Genomic DNA, 17,974 nt, shown 5'->3' with positions numbered 1-17,974 from the left:
GCAGGCTGGGAGTTTATAAGCAGCCCTGAAAGACAGAACTGTTGAACTGTTGGTCCAGTCCTCTCTTGCTGAGTTTTTAGGGGGCTTGCCCACCATGCAGGCACCTTGTCTTTGCATGTATCTGTCCCCGTGAGCAACTATTTCCATACAAGGAGCTGAGCAGCAGCTGCCCTTCCAGCCCTCTTCACTCTGACAGATCACAGAGTCCCGCAGGGCTGCAGAGCAGAGTGAGAGGGGACCAGCTGCTGGAGCAGGCACATTCAAGGCTGCAGGCCAAGCAGGTGGACTCTGTAGCTGCATCCGCCCTCTGTGTGCTGAGAGTAGCGTCCGGCGTCAGGGACTCTTAAGAGCATAATATCCCTGTGAGGATAATGATCGTGGCTACTCTAAAGGTTGCTGTGAAGATTTTTTAAAAAACGAATCACTAAAAACATCTCTTTGAAATGGCAAAGTGCTGTGTAAGTGGGAGTTGATACCTTTTGGTGTGAATAGGAATATGAGACTGGGGAGAAACGAGACTTGCTGAAGGTCACCCAGCTAAGCCTGCCTGGGACAAATGCTCTTTCTCGGAATCCAAAAAGCGGCTTTAGGACTTCATGTCATTTGGACGCTCTCCTGCACTGGGGCCAGTAAGGTGGGGGAGGGATGGGCATTTCTTTCTTTCTTTCTTTCTTTCTTTTGAGATGGAGTCTCACATTGTCGCCCAGGCTGGAGTGCAGCGGCGCGATCTTGGTTCACTGCAAGCTCCGCCTCCCAGGTTCTCCTGCCATTCTCCTGCCTCAGCCTCCTTGGTAGCTGGGATTACAGGCGCCCACCACCACACCTGACTAGTTTTTTGTATTTTTAGAGACAGGGTTTCACTATGTTGGCCAGGCTGGTCTCGGACACCTGACCTCATAATCCGCCCTCCTCGGCCTCCCAAAATGCTAGGATTACAGGCATGAGCCACCGTGCCTGGCCAGGATGGGCATTTCTGTCAGGGGAGTGCCCTTGTCCCCATACGATGTTCTCCTGTAGCTGGGCTGTCTTCCTTTCTGGTAGCTGCCTGGAATAAGCTGGCGCTGGGGATGAGAGGAACTCGGTGATCAACCTGGCCCAGCCCTGTCTGAGTGACAGGCAGGATGGCTGGCTCGGGCTGATGTCCGCTGAGCACTTATCCAGTGCCAGGCTCTGTGCTGACCACCTTACACGTGTGATTTCTTTTAACCCTAAAATCACTATGAGAGTGGTGAGATTTCAGAACTTCTTTGTAATTTTCATCTTGCTTGAATTTTTAAAAATAGTATATTTCGTTCAAAAGTACTGGTCAGTGGTCTAAAAGATAGCAAGATCTAGGTGTTGCTACTCCCATTTTCACATAAGGAAACAAAAGCTTGGAGAAGTCAGGGGACTTGCTCAAGGTCACACAGCCAGTAGATACTGGAGTCAGGAGAAGAACCCAGCTCTGACCAACTCTAGGTTTGACCTTCCGTAACACCCAACCCCATGCCAAGGAGGGGAGATGGGAACCAGAGGGACAGGCTTAAAAAAATTTTGGACTAGATTTGAAATAAAACAAAAAATTTCCCTTTCCTGTCTACTTGACACATCTCGGTGTATCCCACCAGAAGGAGCAGGATTTGGGTTTTCTCTCATCTCGACATTCTTGCTACTCAAAGTTGAAGCATCAGTATTGCCTGAGAGCTTGTTAGAAATGCAGAATCCCAGCCCCCACCCCACATACTAAATCTGAATCCGAGTTTTAACAAAATTGCTGGTGACATGTGTGCACACTGAAGTTCCGGAAGTTCGACTCTGCATCCTCCTTCTCCCCAGCTCCAGTCTTGTGGCTAAGCCCTACTAGCAGCTGCGGGCATAGAGAGAAGGTCAACCTCATCCCAAAGGAAGCCTACATTTAAGAAAGATAACTCAATGCTTCCCGGGTTTCACCAGCTTTTAAAAATTGGCTCTAGGCCCTAGCAAAATTACAGAATGGCATATAAAATAGATCTGTGATCCTGAAGGAACTATTTGGTGGTTCATATTTGGAACCCACCCAAGTTCACTATGAGAAAAGAAATCATTGATCACATTTTCTTTTTACGAAAAGTATTTGAAGTTTATTACAGCAAAGAATCTCATGAGATAACATGAATTATTTAATAGCAAAGAATCTCATGGACATAACATGAATTGATCCAAAGCCTGATAAAATGATTATACAAGTGTAATGTTCTTCCTGTCACCCAATCTTGGGTGAAGGCTGCTTGGCAGCACCTTAAGGTTCTGTCTCCTGGTCACGGTGGTTATTAGTGACTTTGAGAACATGAGGGTCATGTCACTGGAATTTATTCTTAGGGACATAATATAGCTACAGTTAATAGCAGATAGATTGTTCTCTAATCAGGCCCTAGTAGAAGTATATTAAGTTAGTTCATGGGAGCTTGGAGGCAAATGCCAGGGGAGACATATTCTTTCTCTTGGAGCCAGGCTAGGAAAACTTGCCGTAATAAACCTCACAAGCAGCATGGACTAAGTAAGGACAGGGTTGTGTGAGGGGTCCATTCCTGATGTCTACAATAAGGTCATTAGTTAGGGGTCTTTGTACAGAATTGAAAAACAATAATCCCAGCATTTTGGGAGGCTGAGGTGGTCAGGAGTTCCAGACCAGCCTGACCAACATGGTGAAATTCCATCTCTACTAAAAAATACAAAAATTAGCCAGGCATGGTGGCGGGTGCCTGTAATCCCAGCTACTCGGGAGGCTGAGGCAGGAGAATCACTCGAACCTGGAAGGCAGAGATTGCAGTGAGCCGAGATTATGCCACTGCACTCCAGCCTGGGCTACAGAGCGAGACTCTGTCTCAAAACAAAAAACAAAAAACAATAAAAGTCAATCTTTTTTTGTTATCACCATGTACCAGCAATTCTAAACAACGTCAAGGATAAAATACTTCTCCTCACTCCAAAATCCGTAAGAGTCTAAGTTCTGAAAAACTGCTGTTGGGTAAACCTCATTTTAGCACATTTTAAAATTGCCTATCTTTTAATAAACATTGTATTCTGCCTGGAAGTTAATTCTGAGGACCTTCAGTTATACAGTCAGCCATGTGGACTCGACTACATGTGTTCATTGTGAAAGTAAATTCTTAAACTTCAGAGTTATTCCAGGTTGTGTTGGCCACAGTCTATGTCTCCAATCCTTGTGATACCATATATTCCCACATGTTTAAGTAGATTAGAAATAAGCAGTGACTATAAAGATGAAGACTCAAAATTTGTTATTCTAAGTGTTCACCTAGGTGATTTTCATTTGTGTTTGAAATTTAAAACAATAAAACAGAATTGTGAAGAGTAATGTTTTTGCTTGGTAGGCACACGTATTAGTGTATACATGAAATATGAATGTGTGAATATATATATATGAATAAAAAGATGAGGATATTGTACTAGGCTATTCTAAAATGTCAATTTGGGTGTAAAATATGAGAGTAGTTCTGGTGTGGGGTCGCTCTCTGATGGGCGACCTTGGAACAGACAAGCATAAAGTTACAAGTGACAGGTTACAAGGGACAGACAGCATGATTGTGCTTGTGTCTAACTGTTCCCTCTCCAGACCACCTCTTGGCTCTCCTCCCATTCTCTCCTGCCTTGGGTTTATATTCCTGGTATGAGCCCTGATGCCCCAGAGGTGGACATCTGCTCCTCCTCCCTCATTCCTAACCTAAGACATACTCTGAAATTTGCAGATGACTCAGAGATTAGCATACCAATATGAAAGATGACAGAAGAAAATTCAAAATGACCTTGACGTTTTGGAATGCTACACTGAAAACCATCAGTTAGGAATAAATGTGAAGACCCCACTTCAAGTTTAAAAATTCAGTGTCACAAAGGAGCTTTTAGGCTGATGGATGTAGTCTTTACTTATTTATTTATTTTTATTTTTTATTTTTTATTTTTTCGAGATGGAGTCTCACTCTGTCGCCCAGGCTGGAGTGCAGTGGTGCAATCTTGGCTCACTGCAAGTTCCGCCTCCCTGGTTCAAGCGAGTCTCCTGCCTCAGCCTTCTGAGTAGCTGGGACTATAGACACGTGCCACCACGCCCAACTAATTTTTGTATTTTTAGTAGGAACTGGATTTTGCCATGTTGGCCAGGCTAGTCTCAAACTCCTGACCTTAGATGATCCACCTGCCTTGGCCTCCCAAGGTGCTGGGATTACAGGTGTAAGCCACTGTGCCCGGCCTGGATATGTTTATTGTCTTGATTGTGATGATGGTTTTGTGGGTAGATGCATATGTCAGAACCTATCAAAGTGTTCTTTTTTTTTTTTTTAACACTTATTGTATGTCAATCATACCTCCATAAAGATGTCTAGAAAATGCAATGCTGTGTAGACAGAGTGGAAACTCTGCCTTGACTGCAGCACCTTTGAGAAAGCTTGGGAGGTTCTACTGACTATATTTGTAATTTGATCCTAATTTTTTTTTTCTTTCTTTCTTTCTTTTTTTTTTTTTTTTGAGGCAGAGTCTTGCTCTGTCACCCAGGCTGGATTGCTGTGGCACGATCTTGACTCACTGCAACCTCTGTCCCTGGGTTCAAGCAATTCTCCTGCTTCAGACTCCTAAGTAGCTGGGATTACAGGCATGTGCCACCATGACCAACTAATTTCTGTATTTTTAGTAGAGACAGGGTTTTACCATGTTGGCCAGGCTGTTCTCAAACTCCTGACCTCAGGTGATCAGCTCGCCTCGGCTTCCCACAGTGCTGGGATTACAGGTGTGAGCCACTGCACCCGGCTGTTTGACCCTAAATTAATGTGAGGTTTTCACTAAAGAAACTAATGGAAGCACAATGTGGAGATCCAGCAAGTGTGCATGGTACCACATCTGAATAGTATACTCTGCTCTGGGCACCATAATTGTGAGGTGTTGACACCCAAGCTCTCACCTGTGTTTGGCCAGGAGACAAGATTTGGAGCCTTCTTGGAATCCAATTTACTTGGATTTTTCAGCAGTCCAGTTCCTGCTAATGAACTGCAAATTCCTGTCAGAAAATGCAATCCTGACTTGAGGCAGATGTAAGAAATTCATAGCTCTCCATCAGCAGCGGTTTAGAGAGTTCACTAAGTGGCCAGGGTTCCCTGTAGGCCTCATGTGCTCTATTCTGCTGGGGCACTTATGACAAATGACCTTCTCGGGGAGGGTGCACCCTCTGTGGCCTAGTTATGATGGGCTGCAGAACCTGTGCAGTTCTCAGTATGCTAGTGTGATTCTACTCCTCTTCATTCACTAGGAAAGTTTAAGGGAAGGCAAGTTTAAGAGTGAGGAAACTGTTACTGTGAGGATAACTTTGAATCTGCTCTAAATTAGAAATAAACACTGACCTTTCATGCCCTCAAGTACTTTATGATTGTTAACAGATTAGTAGCAATGCACCTCCTAGTGGATGGGGATACAACGGTGTGTTGAGCTGGCCAGCCAGAGGCTGAAAACTGCCTGGACTTTAGGAAGCCCAGGATGTAGCATAGAGCAGTAACCTCTGCCGTGCCCTCAGCTGGCTCTGCACCTGTCTATCCCCTTCTAGATGCCATGCTGGGATCCGTGCTAGGGGTCAGGCTTAAGGGTCAGGCCTGGCCTTTGGGCTGGTCCGTGAGCCTGACCCCCTGGCACTGGCCAGCACATGTTGCTTGATTTCTCAGCTAAACCCACCCTCTTTTGGCTACAGGGATTTCTGTAGATATATCAGAGGCCACTAGAAAGGTGCGAGAATTCTAGAAACCATGTACAAGGAATTGTTTAAAGATCTGGGAGTATTTAACTTGGAGGAGAGAAATGAATGGGAAGCAAGGCAGTGGTCTTCAAATTCTTGAAGAACGGATCTGACCAGGCTTGTTCCATGGGGCAAGGACCCAGAAGGCCAAATTAGGGTACAGGAGTAGGTTTTCTGGGGAGGCAAATTCAAGCTTAACACAAGGAGGAAGTTTGCAACAATTAGGACTGGCCAACAATGAACTGACTGTTCTCAGAAACAGTGAACTCCTTTTCACTGTGGGAATTAGAATATTCATGGCCAGGGATGGACACAAAGGATTTCTGTGCTTGAATGTTCTGTGGAAGTTTCTCCCTCCAGGCTCTAGAATTCTGTGATTTTAAAAGCTCCTGTGTTCTTACACTTTTGAGGTCCCTGTTTAGACTGTGGACTCCTACCTGAGTTTACCCATCCACTTGCTTCCCGGGAGCTCAGTGCTCCCCTGCAGATCATTGAACTGGTTTTCATTATTTCTTTGCTTCAGTGGTTGGGATTTCTCTTCCTCACATTGTAGGAGCATGAGCCAGAGATTCTGTGCATCATACCAGATTTCCCTCACTCTGGATGTCAGGCTATGTCCTGAAATACATTTCCTATGGAACCTATGCCCTTTTCTGTTTGAGTGATGGGTTTAACATGGGGGAACCCATCGAATGGGCTTGCATTTTCCTCCTCATCTTCAGGTCTGCATCTCCTCGCTGTGAGCTGGGAGAATATGTCAATGACAGTGAAATCAGTAACCCTGTCATTCTTACCGTTGCAAAACACACAGACTGTGACATATATCATAGTGTGTAGATATTCCTTTGCATACAGTACTATGACACTCTTGTCCCATCATACTGTAGATCATTATGATTTGTTGTACTTTGGGGAAGGGGACACTACATTTCAACAATGAGAAAGACATGTCACCAAAATGCCCCCTCCAACACAGTGCCAATGACCTGTGACTTCAGGCGAGGGGATCATAAGGAATTCAAGTGTCTTCTTCAAAGAGTCTAGGACCCCCCTGTGCTCCCCTGTCATAGTATTCACCACACTGCACGTTCAATTGTTTCTCTAGTAATTTGTGGTATTCCCAATGCCTAACACACTTAGGTCATGAATTTACCCTTCCTGAATTGAAGGGCTTATATGCAGAGGATAAGAGTGTCCTCCACATGGGGGTCACTTAAAAATATTTGGTAGGCCAGGTGTGGGCGCTCACGTCTGTAATCCCAGCACTTTGGGAGGCCGAGGTGGGTGGATAACTTGTCGGGAGTTCGAGACCAGCCTGAATAATGTGGTGAAACCTTGTCTGTACTAAAAATACAAAAATTAGCTGGGTGTGGTGGCACGTGCCTATAATCCCAGTTACTTGGGAGGCTGAGGCAGAAGAATTGCTTGAACCTGGGAGGTGGAGGTTGCAGTGAGCCGAGATTGTGCCACTGCACTCGAGCCTGGGCGACAGAGCGAGACTCCGTCTCAAGAAACAAACAAACAAAAATTGCTAAAGGAATTGTTATTGCCGAGAAGGGCCTTTGGAAGCCCAGATTCCTCATTTTGGAAGACGGAAATCTGAAGTTTAGACAGACAAGGACCAGTCAGCTGAACCAAGTACCAGAATGCCGTGTTCCACTGGCTGTATGGTGCCCTTTCCACTGTGCTCCCAATCATGTGTCTTCTCTCTCCATTTCCAGCCTTGTTAATTTTGTGTGCCACACCTGCTTCAAGAGGCAGGAGAAGCTCCATCGCTGTGGGCAGTGCAAGTTTGCCCATTACTGCGACCGCACCTGCCAGAAAGATGCTTGGTTGAACCACAAGAATGAGTGTTCGGCCATCAAGAGATACGGGAAAGTACCCAATGAGAACATCAGGTGAGAGCTGGGCCCCATGGTGGTGCTTCAAATTTCCAAATGTCAGGCTGGAATGGCCTCTGTAACGGCATTCCCAGATCTAAGGAAGCCAAGCTGAGTGCAAGTCAGGAAAGAGCCTCAAAGACTGGATATGGTCACTTCTGTTCACTCCCTTAAGGTCTAAGAGGGAGAACTGGCTGTTGACAGCAGTGATTCCAAACTGCAGCCACAGGCTGAAACTGGCTTGCAGACTCCTGCTGTAGGGCTCCCAAGTGTTTAGTTTATTTATGTATTTTGGATACAGGGGCTTGCTCTGTTGCCCAGGATGGAGTGCAGAGGCCCTGATCACAGCTCACTTGACCTCCTAGGCTCAAGTGATCCTCCCACCTCAGCCTCTCGACTAGCTGGGACCACCGGCATGCACCACCATGCCTGGTTAATTTTTGTATTTTTTGTAGAGACGGTGTTTTGTCATGTTGCCCAGGGTAGCCTCGAACTCCTGAGATCAAGCGATCCACCCGTCTCAGCCTCCCAAAGTGCTGGTATTATAGCCATGAGCCACCATGCCCAGCCAAGGGGCAAGTGTTTTTAAATTGATCCACCAATGTTTAAAAATTGGGAAATTTCATATTTTAAAATTAGGATTTTTGATTTCTCTTGGAAAACAAAAACAAACAAAAAAACTGAAGATCTGGCCAAATAGGCTAGAGCTGAGTAGTATCTGCCACCTTTGAAAAAATACAGAGCTTTCTAAGTCACAGCAGCACCACTGCTCCCTGTGGTCATACACGTTACACCAGAGAGCACATTTGAGTTTGCAACTAACGGCCTTTCCTGGTGGCCATCATCAGAAATCTCAAGGCCAGTAGCTCCAGCACAAGAGATTCCCAAGTCCTGGAGGCTTGGTGCTGGACTGCAGGGAGATGCTCAGGAAGCCAGCACTGCAGAGCAAAGGAGATGGAGATGGTGACTGGGAGCATTTTCACTGTGTGCGTAGGGTGTGAAGTTAAGGTACGGAATGGAATTGTCATATCATGATGATTTTTAGGAACCTGCATGATGAAATGGCTCAGTCAACCTCTCCATGCCCCTTAGCTCCATCTACTGAAACAATACATATGCTTCAAGACCTAAAGTAAATGGCACCTCCTGTGACAGTTATTGAGTTGAAATCTATCACGCATTGACCTCTATTCTCTGAGCTTCATAACCCTTTCCTCATTATTTGGAGGCAGCAGATCTTCCATGTGCTGAGTTGTGTTTTCCCCAGTGCTGCCCTGGGCTCCCTGTGAAGACACCTCAGTTTCCAGGCACCTGGAGTCCCACGCGGGGCATTTCTCCAGAAATAACTCAGTGACTCAAACGGGAGAAATCGGGAAGATGAAAAAGGTTCTGGAGACAGATGGTTGGTGATGGTTGCACAACAGTGTGAGTGTGCTTAATGCCACCAAACTGTATACTTTAAAATGGTTAAAATGGTTCAAAAAGAGGTGGGGGACAGAAAGGACTCTGAGGTGATGACACTGTTTAGTATCTTGACTGTGCAGGTGGATACCTGAAGCTACATAGGTGATACCATTGTATATAATTAAACACACATACACATTCATGAATATAAGCAAAATGGAAGAAATCTGAATAACAGAGGTGGGATAATATTCTGGCTGTGATGTTAGTTTTCCAAAATGTTACCATTAGAGAAAACTGGGCAAAATGTACAAGGGATCTCTTTGTATTGTTTTCCAATTGCCTGTAAATCTGCAATTATCTCAATTAAAATTTCAATTAAAAAAAAAAACAAAAAAAACAAGGAGAGGGCCTGTGCTTTGCCCAGCAGGTCTCTCCTCAGGAACAGGATCTGTCCTAGACCACCAACCCCTCCCTAGGTGCCTGAAAAGTGAGCAGTCAGTGGGCGGCAGGAACATTAAAGTGTCCCTGGGTTATAAGCTTCATCACAGGCCACCTGATAGTTAACAAAGAGGCCTTTGGGGTGAAGTACACCCCTCTGTCTCATACTCAAGTCCCTGTGTCTCTACAGGTATCCTCCTGTCCCACCTGGTCTCCTGCTCTTCCCCCTGAGCCCCGCTCCAGCCAGGCCAGGTCCTGCACGTGGCATGCCCGTGGCTGCCTCGAGGCCTCTGCTCACAGTTTCCCCACCTAGATGGCCTTCTCCACTTTCACGCTACCCAATCATTAGGAATATCAACACCAGCCGGGCGCGGTGGCTCAAGCCTGTAATCCCAGTACTTTGGGAGGCCGAGACCAGCGGATCACGAGGTCAGGAGATCGAGATCATCCTGGTTAACACGGTGAAACCTCGTCTCTACTAAAAAAATACAAAAAACTAGCTGGGTGAAGTTGCAGGCGCCTGTAGTCCCAGCTACTCGGGACGCTGAGGCAGGAGAATGGCGTAAACCCGGGGGGCGGAGCTTGCAGTGAGCTGAGATCCGGCCACTGCACTCCAGCCTGGGCGACAGAGCGAGATACCGTCTCAAAAAAAAAAAAAATAATAATAATATCAACACCTTCACATATAATGCAGACACCTATTACCTCACTTTGTCTTCTGAATACCTCTGGAGGTTAGCACAGCAGGGAATATTTTCCCTATTTTACTGGCCACCAGATAGATTCAGAGAGGTCAAGTGACTTGCCCAGGTTCACACAGTAAGAAGTGGAAACAGGTCATTAGATTCCTGATGCAGGGCTCATCACAGTAGGCCACAATGTTAAGAGAGACCCAGGCTGCCGCACCTCTCTGTGTCCCCAGACCCCATGGGACCTGGCTCCTGCCCAAACCTCCACCTTTATTTGGTCTCCATTTCTTGCTCCCTGTGCTCCCGCCACCTCTACCTTCCTGCTGTTTCTCCATCAGACCAAGCTCATTCCTTCGTCAGGGCCTTTGTACTCACTGCTCTCTCCCGAAGTGCTCTTTCTCCAGTGTCACAGAGCCAGCTCCTCCACCCCTTCCAATTCCAGCTCAAATGTGCCTCCCCTGTGACACTTCCCCGGAAGACCTTAGCTTCCCCACCCCAGTCACTCTCTATCATGCCACCCTGTGTTATTTTTTCTGCATAGCACTTTCTATGTAAAATGTGCTTGTTTACTTACCTCTCCCCCACTATATGAAGCATCACAATAGAATAAATTCCATCTGTCTAGTTTAAAACCATATCTTGGGCCCCACATTGTGCCTGGCATGCATGAGACACCCAGTAAATGTGTGTTGAATGAATGAATGCAGCTGTAGTGCCCCCCTGCTGCTGCCCATCCCACAGGCTGGCGGCGCGCATCATGTGGCGGGTGGAGAGAGAAGGCACTGGGCTCACGGAGGGCTGCCTGGTGTCTGTGGACGACTTGCAGAACCACGTGGAGCACTTCGGGGAGGAGGAGCAGAAGGAGCTGCGGGTGGACGTGGACACGTTCTTGCAGTACTGGCCGCCCCAGAGCCAGCAGTTCAGCATGCAGTACATCTCTCACATCTTCGGAGTGGTAGGCCCCCTGCGTCCCTTCTCCACCCTCCCTGTCTGTCTCCTCTTTCCTTCCCTCCTCCTGCTTGGGGAGGGTGGGGCTTCTCAGAAGTGAACTACGAGGCGGAAGCCCTGTCCACCCTGGACCCTAATTTCTGTTTCCATAAAGGTCTCATCTAGCCCGGGCAGCCAGAGGCTCTGGAGAAACCACCTTCTGTTTACCATATGTAGCAGAAACCCCTACTGCCCTTTCCATTTCAGAGCCCAGGGACAGGCCTCCAAATGACCCAACTAATAAAATCCAGAGATTCTAGAGTATGATTCCTCATAAAGGAGGGGCCATGGTGACAGCTGGGATCGTCCAACTAAGAAGTTTCCAGAAACTGCCAGGCCAGAGTTGGGAGGGGAGGCCAAGAGGACTGAAAGAGGATAGGAGCTTGAAATGAAGACCCCTCATCCCGGACTCTGTCTTCTGGCCTTGTTTACTATGAGGCCATTCCTGCTCTATCTGAATTGGCATCCCACATACAAATCTTACTTATTTATCCATCTCTGGATGATAGATTTGGATGGTAATTTATCCTCTTACTTATCTGCACTTTTTATACTTTTTCCTCTCCACATTGAAAATAAAGACCCCCAATCACTATCCCTTCCTGCCCACCAGTCACTTTGGAAACCTTTTTCCAGGTCTGCCAGGCAGGATTGATGTGGAGCCTGGAGCAGGGGGGGCTGTGAGCCAGAGAGAGGGGAGTCAGGGTTTTGGGGTGGGAACAACCAAGCCAGCTGAGGCCATAACGGTCCCGGAAGTGGAGGCGAGAGCCCAGTGGATGAGGAGGCTCAGGTCCTGGCTGTGGGGATGGATGTGTTCCACCTGGTAGGCCAAGCCCTTTATGTGGTGAAGGTGAGCAGGCTGAGGAGGGAGGAGGACAAACAGCACACTGACATCTCTCGAGTTCTTCACCATATTGGGGGACAAAGGGAGAGAGATGGATTGAGTCCAAGGATTTGGCTCACACAATGGTGGCTTGGTAAGTCCAAAATCTGCCAGGTAGGCCAGCAGGCTGGAGATCAGGGAAGAGTTGCAGTTCAAGTCCAGAGGCATTCTGCTGGCAGAACTCCTTGCTCAGGGGAGATGAGCCTTTATTCTCTTGAGGTCTTCAACTGATTAGATGAGGCCCACCCACATTCTAGCAGGCACTCTGCTTTACTCAAACTCCACTAATTTAAATGTGAATCTCATCCAAAAACACCTTCACAGAAGCATACATTATCGTTTTTGACCAAATATCTGGGCACCATTGACCAGCCATGTTGGCACACAAAATTAACCACCACAGCTTCCCATGTATTATTTCACACAGTCTTTACAACACAAGGTAAGGTCCACGCTTTCAGCGTTTCTATTTTATAGAACAGAAAACCTAGGTCCAGAGAGGTTACATGACCTCCAAAAGCCACATGGTTTGCTTGTGCCCAGGGAAAGTCCAGAAGCAATGTGTATTTTCAGGAGCCAGAGCTTCTACCTTTTTTTTTTTTTTTTTTTTTTTTTTTTTTTTGAGATGAGGGTCTTACTCTGTCACCCAGGCTGGAGTGCCAAGGTGCAATCATGGCTCATTGCAACCTCCATCTCCCAGGCTCAAGTGATCCTCCCGCCTACCAAGTAGCTGGGACCACAGACACATACCACTATGCCTGGCTAATTTTTGTATTTTTTTGTAGGAGCCAGGTTTCATCATGTTGCCCAGGATGATCTTGCACTCCTGAGCTCAAGTGATCTGCCCATCTCGGCCTTCCAAAGTGCTGGGATTACAGGCGTAAGCCACCATGCCCAGTCTAAGCTTTTACTTTTAACAGTTATGTTCTATAGCCTTGGGGTGAATTGGTGTGTTGCGCAATCTTGGGCATCCCTAATAGGTCTGCGGACTAGGGCTGGAGGTCATATAATTACCAAAGGTTAGAGCTGAAAAGATCCTTGGAGCTCATCTAGTCCAATTTATTCAACTTATAGATGGGAAAACCAGGGCTCAGAGAAGAAAGAAGTTTGCTCCAAGTAGTACAGCTTGTTAGTGGTACTCACAGGCTTAACATCATGAACTTACTAAATGTCTGATGAGAATAAGTGGAGAAAGTGACACTCCTCCATATCTATGACAAATATCCATGTGAGGGAATAAATGTCTACTGGGTTTCTGTTATATATAGCATGTATTCATAGATGTATTTACAGATGAAGTGGAAATTTGCATGCAGTTACTAATGTATTCTAGGTTATATTTATTCTTATGCATTTTTCATACTGTGAGAGCAGATATTTGGAGTCTGTTTCTGTAAAGAACAATTTATTTTTAAGGAAAAGAAAATCACTTGGATGCCACATCAGTAGTAACCAACTTGATTTGCCTTGAATCTCAGAGATAAATGTTAAATATGGCACTCACCAGATTTAAAAATTGTGAGCAGGGAATATAACAGTATTCACCAGATACAAAATAATCAAAAGAGATGTTAATTTCTTTTATGAACAGCTACAGGAGTTTAAACTAAGTAGGCAGAGGAAATAGGGGGAGGAAAAGCTCTTTCACACACACACACACACACACACACACACACGTGCAAAGAAGGGTACAGAGAGAAAAACCAAGACAGAGACTGAGGAATACTCATGTAAGACCCAGATACAGAAAAAGGAAAACATTTCCATCTTTGACTCTTTTAGAATACAGCCACAAAAAACTTTCAAGGTAGGGTTGCATTTTTGCAGATGTGGGACTGTCCCATGGCCCTAATCTTGTGCGTCATTTGGAGTCACACAGAGAACAGGGGACTAATGTTCTGTGTCCAGACTCCCTAAGCATCTCCAGGGTGAGACTGGGTCTTCTGTTTTTTAAAATTGCTTTCAACAGCTAGAATAGCGTTCTGTCCATGTCTGTTGACTGACTCTTTCATCTTTTCCTCTGGGTAGATTAACTGCAACGGTTTTACTCTCAGTGATCAGAGAGGCCTGCAGGCCGTGGGCGTAGGCATCTTCCCCAACCTGGGCCTGGTGAACCATGACTGTTGGCCCAACTGCACTGTCATATTTAACAATGGCAAGTGAGTATGTCTTTATCTGGGGGGGATGTGTAATGGGGATGGGGAGACCTATGGTGTTTTGTCCACTTGACTTAAGCCAAAGTCAACCTGCTAAACCTCAACTAGCATAGATTTTAAATGTATAGCACATAGAAATCTCATTCCAGAATAATTGTGAATGAGAGAAAGGCATCATGGAGGATATCAAAGAATTCAACCTGGGTCATTTCTGAGTGTGTATGTTTCTTGGGGCTGCCTAGATGTGTCAGATAAACCTTTAACTACTATTTTAAAACTTGAAGCCTAGGATTATCTGTCTAGAGGTCATTTAGTCAAGGTCTCAGCAGGAATCAGGAGGCACACTCAAAGGGGTTGACCCAAATACAATTGAATGAAGGGACAGTTTACAGAAGTGTGGGCAGGGTTTAAGATACTAACAAGGGGCAGGGCCTGGTGGCTCATGCCTGTAATCCCAGCACTTTGGGAGGCCGAGTGGGGCTGGATCACTTGAGGTCAGGAGTTCAAGATCAGCCTGGGCAACATAGTGATACTCCCATATCTATAAAAAATAAATAAATACATAAATAAATACATTAGCCAGGCATTGTGGTGTGTGCCTGTAGTCCCAGGTACTCATGAAGATGAGGCAGGAGGATCACTTGACCCCAGGAAGTTGAGGCTGCAGTGAACTATAATCATGCCACTGCACTCCAGCTTGGGTGACAAAGTGAGACCTTGTCTCTAAAACCAAACCAAACCAAACCAAACACAACAAAATAGCAACAAAAAGAAACTAACAAGGAATGGTGAGGTGCCCAGGGACTAGCAACACATGAAACCATCACCACCTCTAGGCCTGGAAGGGCAGGTGAAAGAAGCACTGTTTCTGCAGCTAGTGAGAGCTGGACCTGGGCTAGAGGGCCCCCCAACAGCTCAGCTGTGGCTTACAACTGTGTCTAGAGAAACCAGCCAGCTGGCACCATGGCTCAGAAAAGAGGAAGTCAATGGACTAGATAGTCCAACCCCTCATTCCCCCAACCCTCTGCTCTCCTACCATTGGCCAAACCCCAACCTGAAGATGAGGGGTAAATAAGGGCACATGATGGATTTGGGAGTGGGGCACAAATGGAGAAGAATCAGCAGATGGAACGAGCTCCTGGTTGTCCATGGCTCAGGATGGGGAGATATAGAGGAATGAGGCTTGAGCAATATTAATTGCTTTTGCTCTTAGAGATGAGCTCTTATGACAGATACAAGCTGACTTTGAGTCATCAACAATGAGCAAGTTTCCCCAAAAAACTTCCTAGAAGCCAGACAATGGTGTCTGGTTCTCAGCTGAGAATCGGGCCTAAGCTTCAATATGCCAAGTACCCTGATTTCTCCTTTCCTCCCTATTTCTGAAACCAGGCTCTTAAGCAATTGAGAAAGTCACTTAAGATGGGAAAGTTTATTTTGAACTCAGATGATAATCTTTTCTCAGCATTTGTGTTTCCTTTCTGAAGCCTTTTGGGGTCACTGGCCTGGATCTCATGGAATCCTCCCTAGAGGGGGTGTTGACTGAGCTTGACCTGGATGGCAGAGAGGATCAAATTCAGCCATGTATGGGCCTGGGCTTTCTAGACGGCCCTCTTCTAAGGGGTGGTGACCCAAGGCTCCTCTTGTCATTGGGTATAACAACCACAGGAACCTAGGAACTCTTTCTTCTGTGTCTGCTCTGGCTTCCTTGCATCTACTAATTTCTAGCAGCCACATTTTATCCAGGCTTCTTGGCTTTTGTGCAAGAGAAAGTGACTTTGCATTTCCTGTCTAGCCACCTGCCATAGTGGAAAGAACCCTAGACATGGGGTTAGGGGCCCAATTTGAACCCCAACAATTTTTATATACTATCGATTTGACCTAACCAGCCTCCATGTGCACTTCAAACTCTTTCCAAGACCGACATCCAAAGAGGCAATGTTTATTCATCCAGGATGCTTAATAGAATGATAATAACCACATTGCGCATGTTTTTTCAGCACTCTGCTTTTAAGTGCATTGTCTCATGACAGTCTCATTACAGGTGAGAACACTGAAACACAGGGAAGGGAAGGAACTCGTTCAGGTCAGGAGTTGAGTACCTTTGAATCCAGAATGTCTTGTTCCAAATTCAGTGCACTTTCCACTCTACCAGGCTGTGTCTTGTCCAGTGAGTCCGACTAGAAGGGGCTAGGATAAAGGTTGTTGTGATGGCCAAAGCTTTGATAGTGTGACCCAGAATGCTGTGCACCCTTGCACCGGATCACACCTGACCAGCCAATGATAATGATTTCCATATGGGTGTCTGTTTTGTCTTTCAGTCATGAGGCAGTGAAATCCATGTTTCATACCCAGATGAGGTGGGTCAGTCCTTTCAAGCATCCCTGCTCCTCTGACCCGTCTCCCTCACTTGCCTGGTTTGCTGGAGCCACCCATTCCCGAGACTCCTTGACTGCCATCTGTCCATAATGTCCTTCTGCATCCCAGTGTCTCATCTTTGCTAAATGGTGTATTTTAATGCATTCAAATTAACCATTTTTTCCTTACCCACATACCACCTGCCTTGTCTTTGCTTTACTTTGCCTCCTTTCTTCCTCCCTTTCATGCCTCACTTCCACTGCTCTTCCAACCTTGAAGCATGAACCCTTGTAGTCCACATCGTCTTAGCAAAAGCCTATCTTGTCTCCCTAAACCCTGCTTACCATGAAATGGGGACTGTGACTGACCTACTAAAGGACTGTCTGTTTATAAGCCCCAACTTCTCACCCAGACTGGGCTCCAAAAAATAGCATCTATAACTGATATTTTTAATAAATGTTTATTCCCAGTATTCTGCTTACTGCTTCTGACCAACTACGAATGAGTAGTTTAGGTTAAATTTTACTTCTGACTTTTCTTAATGACAACCAAATGGCCCTAGATGGGTCTTTTCCTCAGGGTGGGGTTGACAGCCCTTGAAGTGGTCTTTGGATTAAGAACAAAATGCTGTGTGGGAGTTTGGGCTTTGGGAATGCTGGGGTAGAAGTGGTTGGTGCATTTGAGTCTGTGTTGCTGTGCACTGCACGTGACTTTGGATGATTCACATCATCTCTTGGGCTTGGGTTCCACATCTGTAGAGAAAGGTCAAGAGGAGAGTGCTCTAGGGACCTTCCTAGTTCTGAGTCTCTGTAGCTCTGGACTCTGTCCCTAACCTCTGTGAGAAATACATAAATAGGCTGCTTACTTGTGGCTCAATTAGGTGAACTATAGAATTGCAGATTGTTGGAGGTAGAAGGGGCCTGGGGTACAGGATGGGGATGAAGCTTGTCCAAGGAAGCTGGTTGGAGGGAGAGCCAGGGCTAAAACCCTCATCTCCTGCCTCCTGCAGTGCTTATTTCAGGCTGGTCTCCATTCCTCTCCCCCAATCTCCAGTTTCAAGTAAGGTAAAATGAGGCATACATATATGCATCTTTTCATATTTAAGTCACATTAAGTTAATTTGGTTTTGAAAAATTTCTAATACCATTGAAATAATCGGAGATACCCTGAGACCATGCAAGAATCGGCACAATCATGATAGGAAGCAAAATTACTGGCAATTCTAGCCCAATTGGCCACGGATTCACTGTGGAATTAGAATATGTCACTATGGTGGGCTGCCTCTGTAAAAGGGACTCGTGGGGGCAGAACTGGTTACTTACCCAATAGGGTTAAATACTGGAGATCCTGGCTCAGGAGATGCTTACATGGAATTACTTAGGACATTAGTAGAGTCCTAAAATTCAAGGACTTTGATGCATCTTAAT

The 17,974-nt window shown here is 46.0% G+C and overlaps 1 protein-coding gene across 1 annotated transcript in view; it reads left to right on the top strand.

Moving 5' to 3' along the window:
* The window catches only part of SMYD1 (SET and MYND domain containing 1), a 45,524-nt gene that overhangs the window by 10,341 nt on the left and 17,209 nt on the right, over positions 1–17,974 (top strand). The window contains exons 2-5 of the mRNA XM_011971761.1: positions 7,474–7,650; positions 10,908–11,121; positions 14,065–14,195; positions 16,511–16,549. Coding sequence (XP_011827151.1) covers positions 7,474–7,650; positions 10,908–11,121; positions 14,065–14,195; positions 16,511–16,549 — 561 coding nt within the window. The remainder of the gene's footprint in view (positions 1–7,473; positions 7,651–10,907; positions 11,122–14,064; positions 14,196–16,510; positions 16,550–17,974) is intronic.

Source organism: Mandrillus leucophaeus, unplaced genomic scaffold (assembly GCF_000951045.1).
Source record: "Mandrillus leucophaeus isolate KB7577 unplaced genomic scaffold, Mleu.le_1.0 Scaffold1244, whole genome shotgun sequence".
Classification (NCBI taxonomy): Eukaryota; Metazoa; Chordata; class Mammalia; order Primates; family Cercopithecidae; genus Mandrillus; species Mandrillus leucophaeus.
The sequence above is the reverse complement of the archived record's forward strand: the minus strand, read 5'-3'. Positions and strand labels throughout refer to the sequence as shown.